The 25,079-nt window shown below is 36.7% G+C and overlaps 1 protein-coding gene across 1 annotated transcript in view; it reads right to left on the reverse strand.

Moving 5' to 3' along the window:
• Nucleotides 1-25,079, reverse strand: part of LOC149996539 (rho GTPase-activating protein 7) — a 349,033-nt gene that overhangs the window by 181,925 nt on the left and 142,029 nt on the right. The window contains exon 5 of the mRNA XM_090258850.1: nucleotides 15,837-15,870. Coding sequence (XP_090114976.1) covers nucleotides 15,837-15,870 — 34 coding nt within the window. The remainder of the gene's footprint in view (nucleotides 1-15,836; nucleotides 15,871-25,079) is intronic.

The raw sequence follows: 25,079 nt of genomic DNA on the forward strand, positions 1-25,079 counted from the left end.
CAGCTGAGCACAGAAATAAAGAGGAAGCACTGAGAACATTCTTAGAGTTTATAGTTTGATGGGGTAATTTTAGGTCTGTTGAATTTAATAAAAAAACACTTCAGCTTCCATTTAAAATGTTTTGTGCCCCCCCATGTTATTTTTCTAGTAATCTGTTTTCATTATATTTTAAAATGGTATGTGTCCAGGAGAGATGAAAAATCAGACACCATAAATAGTTTAGGATGTTCTGCTCTACACAGGTGTATAAAATATCCAGAGGGGACGATTGCTCTAATGTTTCAGTGGCTGGTACTTCAGCTTCCTTGTGTCCAGGTGGAGAGAAAGGTAAAACACTGTTGTGTGAAGTTTTCCATGAACCTCTGAATTAAATAATTGTTGGTATTTGCATATTTCTTGTGTGGTAGATCGCCATGGTGTTGTTAATATCTCTAGTTGGAAGTTGACAAAAACACTTTGAAAGAAGATGGGAGTTTTTTTTGTTTTTGAGATTGCATGTACGGTGAGTGTGTCATGTCATGCATTAGACTATAGGTCACTGATGACACCAGAACACTGAAAACTGAAACATTAAAAACAAACAAACGAACAGAAGGGTGGATGGCCACAGGAAATACAACTGGCAATTCAGTCATAATCACAAAACACGATTATTCTAAGGTAAACCTTTTTATGTAGCTAGCGTTTAAGAAATGGTTAGTGTTTCCTGGAGAATGATTCACTTTAAATTCAGTTAGAAAATTGGAAATGTTTATAAGCAGCTATTGCCTTTGGTTTCCAAATTCATATTATCCCTTCTCAATCTTATTGGAGTCACTTGCTATTTATTATTATGACCAATAGTTGAATTATAACAAAGCAGAATTCAGTTTTTAAGTGTCACACCAAAAGCAAAAGCATAAGCCCTGGCTGCTGTGGCTCAGTAGATTGAGCGTCAGCCTGCGAGCCAAGTGTCGCTGGTTCGATTCCTAGTCAGGGCACATGACTAGGTTGCACGTCAGGCCCCCAGTTGGGGGCATGAGTGTGAGGCAACCACACAGTGATGTTTCTCTCCCTCTCCTTCTCCTTTCCCCTCTCTCTGAAAATAAAATAAATAAACAAATAAATAAATTATTAAAAAAAAAAGCAAAAGCATAACTGAAAATCTTTCGATTTCTTTCTAACCTTGTCACTAAATCTCCTATAATATATACATATTAAAAATCTTTTATCAATAATGATAATAACTATCTAATGGGTTTCTGGTATTGTAGTGCATATTAAAAATATAAACCTGTTTCTGTCCCTGTTGCATTTATTACCAAATAAAAAGTGAAAGCCAAACAAGTCTAGATCTTTGCAGCTGGGATAATAACCACTGATTAATTTAATACAATTTACTGTTCTTAGTAAAAATTATAATAACTCTCCAAGGCCGGTTGGAGTCTGGAGTCGTCCCATTTTTCCACTCCTCTCTCCTTGCAAACACAAACTCTGTGCTCCAGCTGGCTGCACTGGACAATTCCATCACTGTTCCCACTGTCCAAGCTGTGCCGACGTCATTTTTGTTGCCTAGAAATGTCTCAGATCCTCCTTTCCAGCTTTTCCAGGCTTTCTTTTCCCCTCCCGATCCTCACTGGACCACTCAACTCAGATGACCTCTCTCGGCTAAACGTCTCGAGCCACCTGTATGTTACCACTTAGCTCTTATCACGCCTCTTGCTCAGCAGGCTCGAAGCATTCTCAAGGACTAGAACAAGGAAATCCTGAGACGACTACACAGGAGAGGCAGAAAAAGGAGCACATGTCAACATCATTTGTTCCCAGTTCCTTTCCCCTTTATCACTGACCCTCCACTTCTCAGTGGAGGGAAGGGGAAGTGGGGCAGAGAAAGGTTAAAGACGAGAATTGGACAGGCTGACATGTGGCTGGATTTAGATGAACCTGGAGTATGGGTAATACATTCCACTGAAGGGGCGCTAAAGAGTACAGCCTTGCTAAAGAATGATACATTTATGTCTGTTTGCAGCAATAGGCGGTAGTAATTTTTCCCTGTCACTTGGGCTGTTTTTAGAATTACAGCGTTGCAAATTAAAAGTGACTTTTCCCTAAGGCATTCCATCCTTCTGCCATCCACCTGTCCAAAGTCGCCACTGGACAGGGTGTACTCCTGTACCCCAAACACACCATCTCATAAGCTCAGGATTCTGTTACAGGGGTGATTGATAATACTTTCTGGGCTATTCCAGCATGAAGTTTAGCACTGGGATATGAGGAAAGGAGGTGTAGGACTTTAGAGAAATTTATATATAAATCAAGAATCTGGGCCAAATAAACATCTGCTTATTAAGGGTGAGAAGCAGGACATCCAAGTTCTCGCTGTCTAGTTTTTGTTGTTCTTTCTCTCCCTGTCATGTCTGCATATGAAATTACTTTCACTGCTTTAGAATACTGTTGTCTTTAGTCGATTGGATAATGATTGGGTTGGCTAATGGCAAATATGAGAAACAATATAGTATAATAGGGCATCTTTGATGACTTTCCTTGTTCAATAAGATTTAATGTGTATCTTTTCTTTCACTCTGATTGTAAGCTCTCTGAGGGTAGACAGTTTTACAAGCCCAGCACACTATTTGGCAAAAATAGATATTCAGAAATATTTCTGGTTATATTTATAATAAAACATGACCTTTTGTTAGCCACTTAGTGTTGTGATAATTTTTCTTAAGCCTTAGATGTTTGCTATGAAATACAAACTTTGAAGTACACATTGAAACTATATGCATGTGGAAGAATAAATGGGAAACTTTGATTGACATTAACCAGTGATCCTCAAACTTTAGTGTGGATAAAACTCCCTGAGAATATATTATATTTAAGAGTCTTGGGCCTAAAGATTCTGATTTAGGAGGACTGGAGGCATCCATAAATCTGAATTTTTAAATAAATATTCTAGAAAACTACAAGGCATATTTTAACAAATATTGCATTGAAGGGGATTGACCTTATTTTTAATTACAAATGTCATATTTTCAACCAAAAAATTATTGCATGTCCTTTATGTGCAAGACATTCAAAGGTAAACCAGAGATGGGTTTTCTTATATAAAAGAGAAAATAAGCCTTAATGATCATTGTAAAAGACACAAAGGGATAAACATTTCATGAGAACTTTAAATACAGTATTGAGAATTCCGGGAAAAAGGGTTGATTTTAGACTAATGGAGATCATGGGAGGCTTCAAAAAGGAAGTAATATGGAAATTTTAAGAGAGTGTGAATGGCAATTTTAGGAAAAGGTAACAGTACCAGCAAAGATGCTGAGGTAGAAAGTGCAGGACGTGGAGGGTGTGGGCATTCCCGTGAGGAGTCTGAGGGGGGTTGTGTGGGTAGGGCTGGAGACTGTGTACGCGTATCTCTAGTTGATGAGATTCCCGAGTGAAAGTGTAGGGACAGACAGGAAAAGAAAAATTCAATTATCAAAGTCATTCAACTTATTTAAGGCTTGGGAAGACATTTAGTGAGATCTTCAGTAGTATATATTATTCTAATTATATTAAAAATAATACCAATGAGTACTCTGACACAAATATATAACTTTATTTCTATGTACTTATGATATTAAGTTCCATTATTTAAGACAAAATTAACTTGAATAGTGGAAGATTAAGACCAATGTTAAACTATTGTAATAAAAATTAAAAGTATTGTCGTTACCTAAGGTATTTAAAAAATATAATTCCATAGAATTGATCAGATATTTATATTTTTATTGTTTATATCATTTGTGTAGACACTTAAACAAATATAACTAAAGCTAGAGAATCTCAAAAACATTGTGAAGTATTCCCTTGTTCCTCTTCCTCATAAAAACAAAATAAAATAAAACAAAACAAGAACCCCAAACCCCTAAGGGTTAAAAAATTTCACTAAAGAAAACAAAAGGGAGGTAAGCTGAAGTCATGGGAAATGGTAGGGAAAGAGCAAGAGGCTGAAAACCTACCACAGATGGAGCAAAGATTTTCCAGATGTGGAATTCTTTCTATGCATCAGTGCTGTTAGCCTGGCTCACTTAGGTTCTACCAGGAAAAAACAAAATGCAACTACAGTTTCCGCCTAACTTTTATCTGTTATCTAACTCAATTTACTTTGCTGAAATGTTATATTTTGTTTCCTTTAGGAAAATGTCTTGCTATCTGTAATTTGCAGCTATTTTTTAAAATCTGGCTTATGTTCTAGATGGGAGTGCCTTTGGAACGCCTGAAGATGTTTGTACGTGTGCTGGAATATCTCCATGTGGAAAGACATTTTTCACGTCTCTTTGTCACAGGTCCCATGTCCACATCACAGAAAGGCCAGGATGCTCCCTGCATGTGCGAATGCAGGGGCCACTGCCCTGTTGTCGTGGACCATCTGGGAAATGGCTTCTGATTAGCTGCAGAATAATGAATGCCATCTCAGAATCAGGGCCACAGGTTAGACCTACATGACTTGTTTTTTTTTTTGAAGGTCCCCAAATTTGCTGTTCAAAAAATATTACAAAATAATGAATGTTCTTGTGATATAATAAATAATCTGGTTTCCTATTATACTAAAGTTCTAAAATACAAAAAGTTTATGTCCCCTTTCGGGTCACCTGGCTGATAAAACCTATTGTCAATAGATAAAACCTATTGTCATTAGAGATCTTAGAGGAAAAACATCATGAAAATGCCCCCATGTCTTACACATGTGATTTTTTAATTAAAAAATACTAAGTCAAAGAATACAAGTAAGTCTAGTAGAAGTCTAATTTTTTTCTTTTAAAGATAGTTTCTTTCTTTTTTTTTTTTTTAATGCATCTACTGTCTCACCCCTGCTTGTTTGTTAATATTCTTCCTTCTTGGTTTTACAATGTTAGCTAATACTATTTAATGTCTTACTAATTGTATTTAGTGGAACGAGTAGAAGGACTTGTTCAAGATGAATTTAAGTGATTTTAAAAAGGGATAACTTATTTGGCCAAGGGGAAAAAGAAATCTATGAATCTCATAAATACAACAGATGATGGTCTTCATGAGGATGAGTGTGGTCGAACGTAGCAGGACAGTGAGTGTTCTGTGAGCTGGGAGGTAATTATGAAATAGCAATATGGTTCTGCAGCCTAAAAAGGCAGTATAACTGTAAAAAATCATAATTATATTGAATATTCACCATATACTTAGCTCTTGTTAGGTCTTATGAAGTAGAACAAACCAAAGAGCAAACTAAGATATGTCTTGTTTCATCACTGAGGTTGCTTATGACATATTTTGGGGGACAGGACAGAAACAGAGAATGATTAAAGACATCAGGTAAAATTAAGTAATAAACTGTTGTGGATTCTAATTGCATATTAAATAGGTATTTTGAGGAGTATGTCTAATCCTCTGAGTGTAAGGACCAATTGAAAAGAAGCCTGAGGGGTGAGCATACAGAGATATTCTGCATGTGGGGGATGGAGGCCCGCTGAGAGCTGGAGCTCACACGTAGGGAGTTGCCTGGGACAGGAGCATGTACCTCCTCCTTCTCTCTGTAGTTCATATTGTCTGGAATGTCTCTGTCACGGCCCAAGTGCTGCATTATACTGCTCTTCTTTGCAGAATGGTGTCTACTATTACTTCACCCCAGTCTATGTGAGCTTGCAGTTGATGCGTCTGCTGCAGGTTGACTGAGTCTGTCTGGCTCATAATTTCAATGAGAGAGGGAGAGAGAGAGAGAGAGAAAAGTGGTCACAGTCTAATTGACTCCGGCCATCTGTGAGGATAAGGCGTCACAGGGCACCTAGGTTTCTCCATTCAGGGAAGAAGACAAGGTGAACAACCTGCCCGATTCAAAGGGGAAGTAGAGCAATTTCAGTGGCACTCAAGTGAATCCTTGAAGAAAGTGTGATTGGGAGAAAAAAATAACAGAAGAGTATTTGGGGGAAAGTAAACTTCAGGAATAAAGGCATCAGGACAGAAATATGTAGACATATAAATCATATGAGTTATTACTGCTATTTATGTTTTAATGTTTTTATTGTATTTTTCCACCACCATTTAGCCCCCTTATATACCATTCTTCCCATGCCCCCTGCAATCACCGCTCTGTTGTCCATGTGCATGCACAGTTTTATGTCATACTTCGGATTATATTTTTATTAGGACACTAGGAGGTGGGAGAAATGGTGGCGTTAGGCATGAAGAGGTAGAAGAAGCATCAGTTTTGGAGCAAGAGAGGTTCACGTTCTGAGAAGCTTAGCGAGTATTAACGATCATGTAGAGGAAGCATCTAGCTCTCTTCTCAGAGACTGCAAGGTAGGTACACAATAAATAACAGCTATTGATAAGATAGTTGGTAGTAGTATTTTTCTCTTGGAAGCTTGAAGAAATTCTAAAGGAGAGAAATGAAGTACTCAAAATCAATGGCTAAAGAAGAAAAAAGGTTCATTGTAATATGTATTATGATTCATGTTTTTTAAAAGTTTTTATAGTAAAAGAATATGAAATAAGTTCCTTAACCGTGGAATTTCCATACAATTGAACATTATTCATCACTGAAAAGAAAGGAGCTATCAGGCCATGAAGAGACATGGAGGAACTTGAAGTACATATTGCTAAGTGAAAAAAAGCAACGTGAAAAGGCTACAGGCTGTACTATCACAGTATCACACAGAGTAGTCCCCCTGCCCTGAAAATCCTCTGTGCTCCACCGGTTCATGACTCCCTTCCCTCAACTCCTGGCAGCCCCTAATCTTTCTACTGTGCCCATAATGTTGCCTATAAACAAATGTCATATAGTTTGAACTGTACTTTCCACTCTTTTTTTCTGCAAATATAAAGTATCTCTAAAAAAAAAAAATAAAGTATTAATTAAATAAACCGTTTCAGGTGCACAGCACTGTGCTAAGTGACTTTTAACAAGATGCTTAAAAGAATCCTGGGAGTCAAGGCTGAGCCACATAAAACACTCGGAGGATGATGGCAATCCACATATAACCAAGTGTGAAAATGGCCAGCATAGACTAGATATGCTGTAGATGTATCATTCTAAAAAGTATGACATTCATATGAGCAGGAGGTCATAGAAGATTTCACAGTGAAGGTGAGACCCAAATGAGACCATGGGGGATGAGGGGGTTAACTTCTCGAAGGGAAAATGGAGGAACAAAGGTCAAGTTATGCAGAAGCGAATTCAGGAGGAAAGTGAGCTTGCTACCATGACTACAGAGGAAAGCACACGTTACAAGAGGATGGGAGATAAGGTTGGAAAGGAAGGGTAAGGTCAGTTATGGAAAAATTTATTTGTCAGCCTGAGGAGTCTTGACATTTAACCACTACACGCAGCATAGTTGGTTAAAAGCATGCATTCTAGATGGAGTTGCTCATGTTGAATCCTGCCTTGGGCACAGTGTGACTCTGGGTATTCTAGGAAACCTCTTTCTCAGGTTCCTCATCTCTATAATGTAGAAACCAGTAACACCTACGTTATAAGATTGTTAGAGGATCAAATGAGTTCATAGCTGCCAAGGACTTAGAAAAGTGCTGGCACAGAATAGATGGTTGCTATTATCCATTTAAACATTCATTCGACAAACATTAAGTCAAAAAACTTTCTAAGAGGCGGACATTACATGGGTGCAGAGAGAATGTCTGCCTTCCAAGAAATCACAGCACAGCAGGGGAAACAGTTGCCTAAATATCTCCAAGAAGACCATGGACTTAAAAAGGTAGGTAAATTCAAGAAGTGATAAACTGTAGTCTTATCCCCATTTATCTATTTCCTTCAATCCAGAGGGGAGAATTGATTTAACATTTATATTAAGAAGAAGTTTATAATATTATCAGTTTGAAATTACTGGAGTTTGTTTTCTGGAAAAACGTAATGGCTAGAAAATTAAAAAAACCAAAACCCAAAAACAAAACCCCATTATGGTTGCCAAGTGAGGGCTTTTTGATTTTGCTTAAACATCACTTGTGAAATTCTGTGAGATCTTTCCTACCTGACCACAATAGTCAGGACAAAATGGTATCTTAAATCCACGGTGCACTCGTCTGCAACAGTCAAACTAGTTTGCGGAACAGGAGCACCAGCCTTTTCCTGGGCTTTGGTTAACTTGTTATGGTTGTTGATAACTGTTTTGTATTTTCCATTTTGATAAACTACATCTCAAAATCATATCTTAATTTTGGAGTAGAAATGGTTATGGATCAATCTGGAAGAGATATTGATCTCAGGTTCTTGCCCACAGGGAAACAAATAAAAATCCTTCAAACCAATGGAGGCTCTGATTAGGGCATCTCATATTCAGACAGGTCAAAGTAACACCTTGTCATACGTGCCTATACAAGTAAATGTACCTCTCTGAAGAAAGTAAAACCAATCTACGATGATCTTGCTGGTATATATATGTCTTTGTATTCATATTTTTAATAAAAGTAACTGAATTGCACTGGGAGCTCTGTAAAGGTAACTATTTGAAGGCATCTAAAAATGATTAGATATAATTTTCAAACTGTATGTAAGTTCTTCTATTGCTTTGTAAATACAATTATTAGAAAGGGCCTTTTCACAAAATGTCTTTCTTTAGAGAAAATTGAAAATCACAAATTAATTTTTATACAAATACAAGGTCAAAGTCAATTAAAATACTGAAATGCAAAACTGCCTCATTGGCCTGTACTGATAGTTCATACTCATCTCTTCATACTCCTGATAGAGATTCTTTCAAAGGATAAAACAGGAGAAAAAAATGTGCATGTGACTTTTTGGAGGAAGAAATTTGTGTTAAAAAAAAAAAAGAAATCTGTGTTTGTAAAATCTTATGAAAAGTTATGGTCATGGTAAGACTGGAGATTAAGTAAGAGCATGAACTGTTTGGTGTATCAAATAAATGGGTTGATTCAAAACTACTTCTTCAGCATCTGCTCTGTGTAACATAGTACAGTGGGTGTGGGTGATAAAGATAAAATGAGAGCTTTATGTCTTTAAGGAACTCACAGCCTGATGTGGAAGACAATTCATGAACAGAAATATATCATAGGAATCGTTAAATACCACAGAACGATACAGCTACCATCAGCTATAGAGACCTGGGTGGATCACTCCGAATGTAGGAGTTAACATTCGAATCGAAACTTAAGAGTGAAATGATCATGTATCCAATGTTGCTTGAAATATAATTGAGGAGAAAAGGAAATACGTTTGATTGGTTCTGGTGATATAGTAGTCTTGGTTTATGCCCTTGGCATTAAACAAAATACCAATAAGAACAGTAAGAAAAACACTCAGAAAGTGATCCACATTGAAAACTATCCCACGAATTCAAGATCTGTGCCGTTTAAGAATAGCTTACTTATATTTTTCATGAATTCCTTGATACCTGAAAGCTAACATGTTTCCTCTCCAACAGCCCAGTCAACCACAGCCAGCTTTTCATGGATTAGTTTACATTAAGTTTCAGAAAAAATGAGAGGTTGTGTGCGGGCATACCCTAAATTCCTTCCTCATAAAAAAGCAGGCGAGCAGAGACTGTATATGAAGGTAAGTGAAGCAAGTGAGTATTTATAAGCCATTAGTATAAAAATAATGAAATCCACTTTCTGAGAGTGAAAGGGAATAAAGAATGTGGAATGCTGGCCAAAGCCCGGCCTGGCCAGATACAGACAATTTTCAGATCCTGCCGAACCCTGTAAAACAGCTGGGGGTCTTTGCAGTTACAGAAAGTGCTTTACTTAGAATAGAATGATAAAATTCTACATGGGCTTTGGGAGTATTATGTGTATAGAGCAAAGCATTTTCTGATCTTTAAGAGATCTCATTTACTCGTTTATTTACCCAACACAGAGCAACTACAATAATGTCAGGCACTGGGAGTACAGCGTTGAATGAAGCAAAATTCTGTCTTTCCGGTGTTTACAGTGTAGAGGCTGGGATGGCACTGAAACGAACCTAATTTGTACTAAAATGGAGGCATTAAAAAAAAAAAAGTCTTTCAAAGGAGACCTCTGTAACAGAGTGGTCCTGTTTTTGTTTGTTCATCAAATCCTTTTGGATCTGCAGATATTGGAACATGGCTTAGAGAGGCATAGATTGCACATGTAATCCTCTGAATCGAAGCATTGCTAATCAGACTAGAAAAAGGGGAATATCTTTGCATTTTAGGTTTTTTTTCCTGTCATCTGCATTTCCCATCTCAGTGATCAAAGGTGGCCAGAACCAAAATTAATAACAAAGGCACCACGTCTGGGTTTTGTAGTTTGGTATGTTTACAAGGCATTTGGAATGAAATTATGAAAACTCTGGTTTTTCCCCTTACACGTTTGTCACAAAGAAGTGTTTGATTTTTATGTTCGCCTCAGCAAGCCACAACACAAAGTTTGGAGAGACTGCGAATCTGTTATACACTTCTGAAAGCTACCTTTCACCAGTGTTTCAGGCTATAATCATTCACTATCTGGGTTTTTAACATTTTCTGGCCAACCAAATAACCTTGAGGCAGGAGAACAAACATTCCACCCGAAATGACCAAGCAATGCACCCAAAGTCATATTCTAAAGCCATCTTTCACAGTGGTTCCCTTTACACATTTGTATGGGACAGAACTCCAAAGACCACCATTAATTGATTATCTGGTTGAGAGAGTCGGTGGTTGTGGAAATAGCAGGAATAATGGAGGAAGCGGGGGTGGGGAGTTCAAGTTTTAGAACCCTATTAACTCTAAATCATTAAGATTGAAGCCAAAGCACCTTTGTGATTACAATATATTCATTACCATGTATTTACAGAACAGCTGCTATGAGCTAATAGCTGCTTTAATTACAGGGCACACAAAGGCAATAATCCTGACCTAGAAAAGCTCATGGCCCAGAGACCAGAACACACAGTGAAGCAGGATAGTAGGACTGAAATAGGAAACATCAAGTTTTCTAGAAACACAGAATAGTCAATCACTAAACTATCTGGAAACTAATTCGTTAAGGAGGAGGTATTATAAAACAAGTAGAATTTTCAAGATGAGGGCAAAAATATTGGCCATTTTTGACTAATGATAATGGCCTATTTTCCATGCGATTTAATTTTAGAATGAGAGATTTCATATCACTCCATATTATTACTTTTTCAAATATGCCTAGAGTCACATTTTAGTGAGTAAAATGTAATTTTCTAAGTTACAGACTTTTGTTCAATAGAAGACACATTGTAAATCATAAGGATAGATATTTTTCTCCCCCTCGTGACTGAATGACATGAAACTGACTTCACTTAGGATGAAGAGAAACATGGGTTATATATTTTTTCCTGACTAAGCTGTCTTGTCCTCTCCTTCTCCCTCTATACCTACCTATCATCTATAAATTTTAAAAGGCAGTTGCATTAACTAGGCAGAAGTAGAAAAATATAGAGTGAGGAGGGGTTCTGTGGCCGGATGTGGTGGCTGAAACACAAAAACTAATAAACATACACAAAGAAATAGGAAGAAGAAAAAGCATTGGTAGGTATATCAGTGAGACTTCTAGCAGAAAGCGGATGGCACATTGGGCACACTGAAGGCAGTTAAGTCACAGAAATATCTATAAAGGTGTAGGGGAAACCACAAGGGCAAGGAGAGGGAGTGGTTGTCAGAACCTGGAAACTTGGGTGGAAAGGGCCACCTAAGAGGAGCCAGCAGTGACTCGTCAGGAGGCCCCATTGGCCAGCTACCCTCAGTCTCCTGCTGGGGAAGACAGAAAGGAGGGCGCCCGTTGATTTTGCCGACATCAACCTCCAGGGCACAGAGTTAGGAGGTGTAGGGTGTGGGAGGGAGGGGATCTGAGTGGTGAAAAATGTCAAGCAGGAAAGTTTGACCTTATCTTGTAGGAAGGCAGAGAACGTGATGAAGCAGGAATTTATGTTATCAGGTCATGATTTCAAAGATAACTCTGGGGACAGTGTCGGGAGAGGATGGATGTAATGACAGGCTAAGGCAGGGGAACCTGTCTGGGCATTGTTGTGCAAGTCCAGTGGAAAGTGGAGGCTGCATTCCATGAGTGACAGGGAGAATGGGCGGGGACGATGAGAAGGTGGCGTGGACATGATTGTGTGCAGGGGAGGAGGGGTTCCTTTTATTTTACGGACTTGGGATTCAGGGAGTCCTAGGGAAATAGGACACAGGGTATACATTTCTCAGGGACTGACCTTGGTGAAAAACAAAGGTTATCTGTTCACAAGGGGGAATTTAAGTCTAGTAGAGACAGGAATCGCTAATGAGAGTGTAAAGATGACCAATTCTGTCTATACTGAGACACCCTGCACCTGGATTGGTGAATTCACTCAGAAGCTTATAGAGAAAGTGAGCTCTTTCTTTCACATGGACAGCTGCCTAGCTGTTAATTGTGCCCTGAGGGAGTGTTTAAAGGCTCTTGGAGCATCAGGGGCAGCGGTAACACAGCGAGCTTCTCTTTGGCTTGTACACATGATGGTTATAAGCACAATCAATTACCATAAAATACAGCTACCATTTTGTAGGACCTACTTTGTGCCACACATTGCTGCTTTGCAACAACAGCATGATGGCTTCTTTATTTATACTCAAGAAATGAGATAAGGAGGAAGTTAAGTAACTTGCTCAAGGTCACACAGATAAAAAGCAGATGTGCTGGAGAATGTACCAGTGACATTGGGCCCGCTCTTTAGGGGCACGCTGACTCTAGTGGTGTAACAGAAGCTATCTGAAAATATTGTGTTGAATACATTGTTACTTGTGTGATTCGTTCTTGATTATTAAAAAACAAATGACTTGTATCCTATTTCAGATCCTGAAAATGCACATTCTGATAGCGTTTCCTGAAAACAATATTTTTTTAAATTTGATTCTTTTCCTGGGGAGCTTTCTGAATAAGATGGGTGGAGGAATTCTCATGGAGAAGAGGAAAAGGAGGCTACTGACCTAATAGAATATTCTCAATTAAAGTTTGAGTTCCTTTTGGGTAAGGGCCAAGCTTTACCTATCATGGCCTCCTTGATGGAACCTAACATGATGTCTAGTACATGTTGCCGTTCAATAAGTATCTGTGGAATCAATGAACTAATGTGAGGCTGTTTCAAAATTGTTTCCCCTGGGAGTTCTTTTTCTTTTCTTTTTCTTTTTTTGCCATCACAAAGTGGGAGACAAGCAGTAAAACTGATTCCACTAGGCTTCATTTACATAGCAACATGGATCAGAATAGATGTCCACTCAGAGGACACACAGGGACAATCATACAATTGCAATTCAAGAATTATTAATGGAATGCAACCAAAATGGTTTTGTTTAGAGCTTCACAAAGGCTGGTGGAGTGGGTTCCAGTTGGCTTGGATGAGAGGTCACACAGATTAAAAATAGGCTCTCTTAATAAGGAACAATAGGTTACATTCATTTAGCAAGACAGAAAAAAATGGCAGGCCTTAGGGCTGGGTATGAAGCTTAATCCTATTTAAGAGCTCAATTAACCTCCAGAAGATTAAGTGGGTCCTCTGCCTTCGTTGTCACTCTTCTATCTAGAAGAGCTTAAAAATAGAGATTCATAAAGACAGGAATAGACAGATTCACATTGGTATATAAAAAACTCAAATGTTTTTAATATTTTAAATAGGGCATAATAAAGTTTAGGAATACAAGCATTAGATTGCTTAGACAGCTATGGTCCCTTAAAACTTTTGGAATAAATCATACTCTTTTGTGAATTGTCAAATCTGTTACCATTATTAATGAAATATTCAAAAATAAGCCTTTATTTTGACACAAATTCACTGATTTAAAAAAATCATTTCTTTCCTGTGTTTATATTACTAAACAAAATTATATTTCCTCCTGAACAAGTCAGCACATTTTTAAGCAATCTAAATAAAGTTCTATTTTGGAATAAATTCCAATCATTCTAATGTTTTAAGATAGAGAAGCCAGGTTCTGCTCCAAGCATTCTATTCTGGCTTAAGCATCTGAGATGAGGCATCCAGGTGCTGGGACCTGGGTAGGTCATACAACATATGTATCAATTGGTGGGTCTACGTTTCACAGATCATCTGATGGAATCTCTGTGAATGACATTTATCAACACTTTGCATTTGTGTCCAGCAGTATAGAAGTAACCAAAGAGATATGAAACAAAGAATGCCTATTTTTTATTGTTGTTCTTGAGGAGGAAAACTTTCAGGATTATGATTAAAAGTGGTAGCTGCATTATATTTATACCCTGTTTAACGGGTTCCCTGTTATAATAAATGTATCTTTACAATATTTGAGAAGCGTGATAAAATAAAGTGCTTCTCCCAATCAATTTGAAATCATTTAAATGGCATGGGTGAAGGTAACTCTGGTTCTTGATCCCTTTAAATCATGGCACTTTCATCCTTTTTCTCCCTTCCCCACTAGCCAAGAATTTACATCCTGATTTCCTCTTTGGGGCATGAAAGAAGTTGCCGAAATTGTGAAACAAGATGACAGCTTTGTCCTGTTATGTACTTGGTATAAATTGCAGCTAATCTTGGGAATTATAGAGAATGTCATAACCAAAGGTACAATAGGACTTTGGTTAAATTCCTTTTCCTTTGTGAGGCAAATGATCACTTAATCAATTATTTCATGTCCTAACCGGATAGTTAACACAATCTATGTAAGATATTGGAGCCCTAGACCTGTAATTTTAATTTGCTTAATTTTTTCTACTATTCCGTATAATGCCACTGCTTTATTAAATTGAACAGTTTTCTTCTGGAACTGACTGACATGTGATGCCAGATCAATATTTCCCTTCTATTCTGAAGGGTTACTTTTTGACATATTAGAGTGAAGAAATCAGAAACTGCTTAACATGAGAGAAAATTTTAGCCATGGAAGGATACAGACCATAAAAACTTGTGTGTGAAAACTATCTAGCAGCAAAAATAAGATTATTGAACTAGAAAGAGAGCATCCTTTGTATAAAAATCACATTAGACAAACCTCAGTGCTTCACTATAAAGTCAACTGAAGTCATAACATCTTCTTTTAGATGCTACTATACACTTTTAATATGGCTCTTAAAAATCACAAATGTCTAGAACTAAGTGATGCACTTCAAGCTTGGGAGCATACTTTTAATCTGTGTTTTTAAAAACTATAGTTATTATACAGGAAACATAGACACTACTAAGGAAGATCAACAGATTTTTAAAAAAGTATATAATCCCCCAAACCAACTCTATTTTTTTCATATTCTATGTTTCCCATTTGTCCTTATTCATTTTTCCATAATACTGTTAGTTATAATGACAACATAGGGGGGTGCTGGGTGGAGGGGAGTAAAGGGGAAAAACTGGAACTACTGTAAGAATATAATCAATAAAATATACTTAAAAAAAGAAAATTAAAAAAATATAATGACAGCATAGAAAATGTTATAATTTTTTCCAATACAATTATCCATATTGCTTTAAAATTATATTGTTGATGGTATAGCATCAGCTTTAAATAAGTACATCTTTTTCTGTGAGTACTAAATAAGCTACTTAAGATTAAAAAAATAAATCTTGATAATCATTAACAATCAATTTCCGAGACCATTCTCAGTATACTGAACAACACCTTTTTCTTTCTTTCAGAAAGATATTGCGGTCGTCATTACACCTTGTAGTAAGACTACAAGAAGCACGCACCGTATTCTAATGTGCTGAAATTCTATATTAGAAAACTCCATTTTTTTCTTACATTTTGAGCAACACAATTTATTTTTCAGTAATTCAACAATATTTGTCTAAAGATTGATGAGATTTATACATTTGAGATGTTTAATAAAGTTTTTATGTGAAGATGAAACTTTAAAATAGATAGGTTGGAAAACACAACCATATATCCACTTACCAGCCTTTTCCTTCTCTGAAATGCCTGGAATAGCCTGAAAAAGACAAAAGTCATAAAATTGTGGTATTATTAGAAAGAAATATGAAATAACATTATTAGGAGTAAAATGGAGCAAAATTAAATAGAACTTGGCCATAGGAAAATGAGAAGGCAGAGGATCTAAATAGACATTTTCCCAAAGAAGACATTTAAATGCACAATGAGTGCGTGAAAAGGTGTTCAACATCATTAATTATGAGGGAAATGCGAACCAAAGCTATACCGAGCTATCACCTCACACCTGTTAGCCTGCTATGTGCATATCACCAAGGACATAAGAAATAATACATGTTGGTGAGGATGTGGAGGAAAGAGAACCCTTGTGCACTGTTGATGGGAATGCAAATTGGTGCTGCCACTATGGAAAACAATGGAGGGTGGGGACTTGGTGGAGGTGGGCAAAGGGGGGTGGAAAATAGGGGACTTCTGTAATAGTGTCAACAATAAAAATATTTAAAAAATTCAAAATTTAAAAATTTTTAAAAATCATAAAACTACTATATGATCCAGCAATTCCACTTCTGGATATATAATCAAATGAACTAAAAAGAGGATGGAGATAAATGTATCTCACATCTGTATCTTGGCTATTGTGAATCATGTTGCAATGAACATGAGAGTGCAGATATGGATGTGACATATATATAAAGTGGAATGTTATTCGGGCATGAAAAAGAAATGAATCCTGCCACTTGCAACAGCACGGATCTTGAGGCATTATGCTAAGTGAATTAGAGAGTACCAGAGACTGGGGTGGGGGGAGGGGGTAATGAGTGAGAGAAATAGGGAGAGGATGTTAAAAGGGTACAAACTTCCAGCTGTATGATGAATAAGCTCTGAGGATGCAAAGTAAAACATGGTGACTATAGTTCATAACACTGTTATTATACAATTGATATTTGCTAAGAGAGTGGCACTGAATATCCTCACCCAGAAATGGGTAAATATCTAAGGCAATGAATATGTTCATTAATTAGGTGTGAAGAATTCTTTCACAGTGTATACAGATATACATATATACATATATCAAATCACCACAAAGTATACTTCAAATATCTTAGAATTTTATCTGTCAGTTCTACCTTAATAAAGTTGAAAAGAAAAATGAGAGCTGTGGAAATATCAGTAAAGTCACTAGATCCAGCTATGATGATAATTCTCAATCATCACATACTGATTTTCTTCTCTGAAGACAGACTCATGTTCCCCTTAAAAGATATTGGCAATACACGACACTAAAACACTCTTTAAATTTGGGTAGAAGTTTTGGAGTTCTTTTGTTTTGTCCTATTTTGGGAGACAGAAAATGTCAATCACTCAGTCTTTGGCATTTCAAATCTCTGTCCTGTCTCTTATGGCCCAGAATCTTCCTTTATAAACAGGGATATCATTCCTACTTGACAGGGCTGCCAAAGAAATCCCATGATAACGTACTGACTTAGATCACAAAATATCTCTGCAGGCAGAACTGTACTAGACATTCAGAAAATCTAAGCAAGCTCTCTCTTTTACAGCTAAGGCATTTTGGGAAAATTGAATGTCTTGCTCCAAATCACAAGTTGAACAGTGACAGGCCTTCCATATTTTATTCTATTTGATTACAATGTATGCAACCAAACATGTATAAGTAAATACTTAATAAAAATGCTAATGAATTGCATTATGAAGCAGAAATATTTTAGCCTCCATACAGCCAAAGCCAATACTTCATGGAGCCAATGTCAGTTACTTTAAATCTCACCACGTTCTGCCTGATTCTGTAAGCTACCAAAGCTCAATTCCATTAAATAACTGCCATGTCCATATTTATGATGTGGAGCAAGGAAACTCAAAGTTTCACATAACCAGAATTTGGTAACTTCTCTCATAAAGTAAAACCACATAGTAATAAAAGCGGGATGTCCCTAAGCTGATTTATCTTTGAATTTGAGGGAGTACTGTCTCTTTAAAATATGGTTTATAAATAACTGATTAAAATGGTGAAATTTCCCAGGAATGAAAGACATTAAATTAAAAAAAAAAATACTGACGTTTGGTTTTCAGTTAATCAAAGCTATTTGTTGATTCGTATTACATGCTCTACATTGCTCTGTGTATAATAGCCTTTAGTAAAGTTTAGTAAAGTTTTGTGGAATTCATATCCAATTGAAGAAGACATCTGAAAAGATAGAGTTCCATGCAGTGGACGCTAAATGACAATGATCAACACCACCAGTGGTGTGACATTAAATAAATAGGAATATAGTAGACGGTGGTGTGACATTAAATGAATAGGAATATAGTAGATACTTAGGACTGTTCAGGTGGAAATGAAATGGTTTTCCTGGGCCTTGAACCTTTAGAAAGGAGGTGTTGGCCAAGAACTTTCTGCTTTTGGCTTCTGAGAATAGGCACAGCTGGGTTTGGGGCCCATGTCCTGAGGTCCCATTAGTGTCATGTCTGTTGCTTGGAAAGAAACATTTCATGCAAGCTGGCTGTATAGTCTGGTATGGAGTAAGTGTTTATCAAACGTTTGTGGAATTAAAATACCAAATGCATATTTGTATGTATATGTATGACTGCTGCTTATGAGAAAGCTTTCATAAAAAGCATATTTTTGAATTCATTAGGGGCCTTTGTTAATAGCTGCCATATGTTTCATTTGAACTGTATCCTCAGGAAGTGATTTAACATTTCTGGCAATAAAGCAATTAAATAGGATTTTCCTGCTGGCCATATGGGTTCGCTGTAACTTCATATTTTCTTCTCTCATTTCTCAATGGAACAAAGGGAAGTCTACTAATAATTTCCAAATGAGAGAAAAAAATAAATCATAGTCTTTTGTTATCCTTCTTCATTATAGTCAAATGACAGAAGAACAACCTTTTGTATGGCTATTCTGACCCACCAAGAGTTGTCCACATGTAAAGCTTTTAAGTTAATCTATTAAGGTGTTTTCCAACTGAATTTTTAAAAAGCCATTAAAGAGAAAGCTTTTTAGTAAGAGGGGAGGAAGCAATTTGCTTTCTCTTAATGAGGTCTTTAAAAGCTGTGTGTGGGAGCTTAGCCTGTGTGTGAGCCTGTTTGTATTTTTGGATGTAAAAAATGGTTGGGGAAATGCTGATTTTGACATGCCTTGCGGAAATGCTGTGGACACATGTTGATTCTTTTGGTCTGTGCTCAGATGGCTTTCTGTACTTACAGGAGGACCTCAGCTGAACACCTTTTAGCAACTTACACTAAGTACATAGAAGCTGCTAACATAAACAATAATATAAGTAATAGATGTCACATCTGAACCTTTTAAAATATAATGACAATGGAAATGTTCTAATTAATCCAATTTCTTCTTGATCATTTTAGGTGAAAACAGAGAATGTGTTTCTTCTTTAATATGTTATTTGTATTAATATGCCATGTTCCTCATTTATGTAAATTTTTTTTCTATTAGTTTTTTGGAACCAGGATCACAAAGTACTACCATTAAGAAGGACCTTTGAAAGCCAATGCCTTCCAAAATTAGGCAGCTATGATAGACTGAAAAGTTCCATGAAGGGATTCATTTTTGTCCTGCATTCAAAAACAAAGTGCTACCATTAATTTTGTGTTTTCTTTATCAGTAGTGCTTATTTAGTATGTTTTTAAAATATTAGAAATGTTCATACAGAAATTTATGGAATATTCTGTTTTGTTCCATAGAGATTTCCTCCATTTGCCTTTTTAAAACCTGCAAGAATCAATGACAGAATAATGTATTCCTTTCTCTTAAAAACATCCATTTTTGTTCCCACAAAAAATATCTTACAGAGAAATTTAGAAAAGGGTAATTATGTCCTTAGAAATTTCAGGAAAACCTCCCTCAGTGAGGGAACAGCCTCTGCCTCAGATGAGGGCACAAGAGCCCATTGTACCCAACAGGAAGAGTTTGGGGATTCACATTTTTGGGACGAAGACATGAAAGGCAACATAAAAAAAGGTGCGTTGGAAAATGGGTTTGTTTCTATCTCTTTATTTAAAGACTCTTGAAATCATTCCAGTCTGCGATATTATTAGCCAATGATTGCTGTTTGCTTTCATTTGAACAAAGAAGTTCATTCAAAAGCCGTGTCTGACTGACAATCTGATATCATCCATTTCGGTTTACAAAGTACTTCTCTAGCTTTGATAGTCATCATTCTTTCATTGAAAATATAGGCTCTTTTTGGTGGAGGGAATTTAATATCATTTAGTCCTGTTTCCCAAACTACAGCACTTCAAAGACAACCTTTACATTTTTTACGATATACATCTATACATTATTTATTTAATAATATTTTAAATATTACATTTAAATAAATTTCAGAGGGGATTAGGGGACTGAGTAAAACAGGTGAATGGATTAAGAAGTACGAACTGGTTGTTACAGAATAGTCATGGGGATGTAAAGTACAGCAGGGGAAATATAGTAAAAAATATTGTAATAACTATGTGTGATGCTAGGTTGGTACTGGAAATATTATGGGGAACTAAAGTCTATGATGGTCTAACCACTATGCTGTACACCTGAAATTAATACAAAATAATATTAAATGTAAACTGTATATGAAAAAAAAAATAAAGCACCATTGAGAAAAATTAAAAAGGATAAAAAAAATAAATACACTTCCTTTTTTACTTGACTTGTATTAAATAATAAAAATAGAATGCAGATATTTATCAGTTTGAACTTTTGCTTATATTATTTATAATACACATTAAAATAACTACAAAATTGTTGTTTATCTCTACATCAGTTGATGTACACCAGTAGTCTAGGTAACCACACTTTGGGAAACATTCATCTAATTCTGTTATTTCGCCTATGAGGATGTTGAGATCCAGAGAGATTAAGTGTCTTGCCCAGTGTACAGAGTTTTATTTGGCCAGATGGAGATTAGTCGAGAATTTGGGTCTTAGAGCATTTTCTGTTATACCATTATTCATAAGACTGATAAAGTCAAAGGTCACCAAGATTTAGTTCTCTTAGTTCATGATTCCAGTTTAACTTAGTTTTTCAATCATACAAAGGAAGAAAATGGAAATCCAGTTACCGAGCACCCAAAGTGAGATATACATGCCTAATTACCTGAGAAATACAGTGTTTATTTCCAAAAGAAATTTGACATTTCTTATTTGATAAAAGTCATCAGCCATATCGAGGAAAATTATTTCCCCAAGACTCTTGACTGTAACAACAGTCTTTACAGGTTTGCAGACCAAAACAATATTTTCATCTATATTCTATGGTGTAGAAATTTGGGGCTGCAATTCAAAATAGTTGTGCAAGTGTTTAAATGAAGTCCAAGTTGATTCTTAAGGGCTGTTTGGTGCTGATCATGGGCCCATCTGTAGCCACCTGTGAGCAGAGGTGGGTAGGCCTTCTACTAGATAAAAATGGAATTTGGGCTTCTGATCTTTAAAGAATTGTGTTTTTTCATAACACTAGAATTTACTGTATTCTATAGAATATCTTACTCCATGTTCACTTCACATAGCTAAATACTGGATGTAATGCTGTCTCACTCCTGACAAAACTTTGGTTGAAGGCATTTTTACTTGGAAATATGATTTAAGAGAAAAATTTGTTATTATTTTAAATTAAATTATTTTTAGCAAGCTAGAAAAACAGAAAAATCCATGACTGAACTCCTTTCTCAGTATTTATTGAAGTTCTTAATTATACTGCTTCTATATTGCCAATCAATCCACTATTGATAATATTCATGATAGAATTCATTGTACTTAAGATACATTTTCACGTTATAAGTTCCTTTTAAAATTTAACCAATTTTAATGTCTCTCTTCCCAACTCTGTTACTATGAAAGTTCAGTGCTAAATAATATGTTCAATTGGAGCAAACATAATAAACTACATTTTGGTATAAGTGCTTTACCTTTCACATAGCTTTATATAATTTTGAAATGTCATTAATTCTTCTTTATTTGTGCCTTTTCCTGTAAGTTGCTCTTTTTTGTAAATATGTAAGTATGTATTTCAAAATGTTATCAGATTTTATTTTGAACCTTAGTAATTCTGAAAAAAGAATCATTGCTAAAGGACCTGAACATATTCCTAAGATTCCCTAGAAAAAATGGAATACAGTGATCCATCACTTATCGCAAGTATTATGTTCTAGACCCCCCTGCGACAGGTGAAAATCTGCAAAGTAGGAACCTTACATTTATTTTAGTATTTACTGTACAGTACCGCAAAATTTCGCGATATAGCGAAAAATCTATGATAAATAATTAAATATAATATTTTAAAAAATCCCTCGATACAGTGAGGCTGCAATAAGTGAACTGCGATATAGAGAGGGACTGCTGTACTTCTTTCTTCTTAGATATTTTATATATAGATCCTTTAAGTTATGAGTTTTTCAAAAATATTCTTGTATGTTTGGTAGGGTGATCTGCATAAGCAGCCATTTAGAAATACTGACTATTCAAGATAGCTTTTTTTTTTTTTTTAAGGCCTCATTTATAAAAGTTCAAAATTAGGGAGCACCATAGACATGTAGACTTATTTTAAGTAAAAATGGCATTCAGGGTAGGTTATTTCTCCAATGAGCAACTGACTCAGAATGACTGTTTATTTTTCTTATTGGATGATGCTAACCAGCTAGTCATCTGCCCTTCAGTGTTAAACTTTATTTCCTTTTATTCTTCCTTGTAACTCTTATAATGGATTTTTTTCACTTTGTCCATGTTCTCATTTTTCTAGCCTGAGTCATAATTTTCTGCTGGTGTGCAGTCCCTCCTTCTCACTGTATCTAGTGGACATTCCAAAGGCAACCGTCCCTGTTATTACTTTACCTCTGTTTTCCTTAAGCTGCTTTAATGATGCGCCTCTCTCCTCCTGGAATGCTCAGCTCTTAGTTAGGTGCTGCTCACTGAGTTCCTCTTCCTCTTGGGCCTAGTTCTAGTTAATCAGTTAACAGACAAATGTTGAGTAATCACTACAGGCGAGGTCTTTTACAAAGCGCTCTGGTGGCACTTAAAAAAAAAGAAGGTAGCTGTAAAATAAATAATCTAATTGTGAATTCAAGACTGAAGATTAAAACAGAAAATGTTGGATGCGAGCAAGTACTAGGTTCCTTGCTGCCACTAATCAGGTCTGTGACTTTTGACAAGTTTCTAGAACTCTCTCAGGGTCCCATAGTTTTGCTTCTTCTAGAATGTCATATAGTTGGAATCAAACAGCATGTTTGTTTTTGTTTTTTTTGACTTATAATATGCATTTAAGATTCCTCCATGTGTTTTCATAGCACATTTCTTCGTAGCGCTGAATAATATTCCATTGTCTGAATTACCAGTTTATTTACCTATTCACCTACTGAAGGATATCTTAGTTACTTCCAGGTTTTGTGAATTAATTATGAATAAAGCTTCTACAAACATCTGTGTGCAGGTTTTTTTGTGTGTTCATAAGTTTCAACTCCTTTGAGTAAATACCAAAGGGTGTAGTTGCTGGATTGTATGGTAAGAATATGCTTTGTTTTGGAATGTTCATTTTCTCATGACGTAAAATTATAAATAGTTGTATTAATACAAGTCAGGGTGGATTTGCCTTTCTGGCTCCTAGTCTTGTCTAGTAGTGTGTGAGAGTCATGTGTAGAGAACAGTTCTCACTTTAATCTATGGTTACATGCGAAGGACGACGAGTGGTGAACAGACTCTTTCCCCAAGCCTTCCCAGATGTAATCTAAAAAACACCTCCCCTTTAAGAACAGCAGACAGGTTGCTCCCTGGATTAATAAAGTCCACTCAGACACTAGTGACTAGGGACAGCTAACTTTTCTGTCCAAAAGTGTCTGGCACTACTGCTCTACTGGTCCCTTGGTGTACCAGCCCGGTTTGCTCTGGGGCTGCAACCTGCAGGATGCACAGAACGCGGCAGGGAAGGAGGGCGATGTGGGTGAGGTGTGTGTGAAATATGCGGGGGAAACAGAGGAGGAGCAGTTTTGTCATAGAGTATAGAGTTGAAGGGGTGTTTCTGCTAAAGGGGTTTCATAATTTACTGCATGGTATAAAAACCTACTGTGGTTATGTAATTGTTGGATAGCATTATTATTATTGTTGTCATTATTGGGTGTGTTTGTTTTTTGCAGTAATCACAATTAATTTTAACAACACCTTTGACTCTCAAAAGTGTCCCAGTCTGGATGACACTTTATATGGAAATACTTTGCATATTCCATCAATAGCATCCTATGTCCCTGGCTTCTATATAGATTGAGCCTATTGTGAGCTTCAGTAGAGGCTATGAGTGTGATACTGTGATTTATAATAAGAAGACTATATTTGATCTCCTTCCTGGCACAGAGCTCCTAAAACATTTGGAACTTCCTAAAAAGTGCCTTTTGTTATGTTAATGGCGTAACCTTTGGAAAACACCTAAGGATGTGTGCTGGTTGCCAGCGGAGCCAACCTTGTGATTAGAGGATTGGGACTCTCAGCCCCACCCTCCTCTCACCTCCACCTGCACCTCTGGGAAGGAGACTGGAGTGGGAGGTTGAGTAGATTCATGATGGCCAATGGCCAATGGCCAATGACTTAATCAATCAAAATCACCAGAATGTCTCTAAAAACTTAGAAAGGGTCTGGAGAGCTTATTGTTGGTAGACACATGGATATTTGGTGAGATTGGTTACTTGGAGAAGGTTTGGAAGCTCCATTTTCTTTCCCCAAACCTTGCCCTGTGCACGATCCTAAGTTAAACCCCTCTAGTAAGTAAACTGTTTCTCTGAGTTCTTCGAGCAAAGTAATCAAACCCGGGGGGAGGGGGTAGTCACTGAAATCTGATTTATAGCTGGTCAGTCAGGAGCACAGGTGACACTTAGACTCTCAATTGGCATCTGAAGAGGGTGGTGGAAGGCAGTCTTGTGAGACTGGCCCTTACAGCTTGTGGGAGCTGACGGTATTGCCAGGTAGGTAGTATCAGAACTGGTGTCTGGAGAATTACTTGGTGGTGTAGGGGAAACCCCCTCCCACACTGGAAATTGGGGGAGAGAGTGTTTATTTCCAGGAGGAAGGAGTGATTATTCCCTTAGATCTTAACTTGAGCTGGTTGTTTTCTTCCATCCAAGTCATTCTTCTTCTTTAGGTAGCTGATTTGGCAGCCTCTTCCCCTCTAGGTTTTGTTAACTGCTTTTCCCTCTTTGGGGCCTTGGAGAGATCACAGTTCAGCTGTCACTAAGCCTCTGT

This window comes from Furipterus horrens, unplaced genomic scaffold (genome assembly GCF_987537825.1).
Source record: "Furipterus horrens unplaced genomic scaffold, mFurHor1.1.pri manual_scaffold_12, whole genome shotgun sequence".
NCBI classification, from domain to species: domain Eukaryota; kingdom Metazoa; phylum Chordata; class Mammalia; order Chiroptera; family Furipteridae; genus Furipterus; species Furipterus horrens.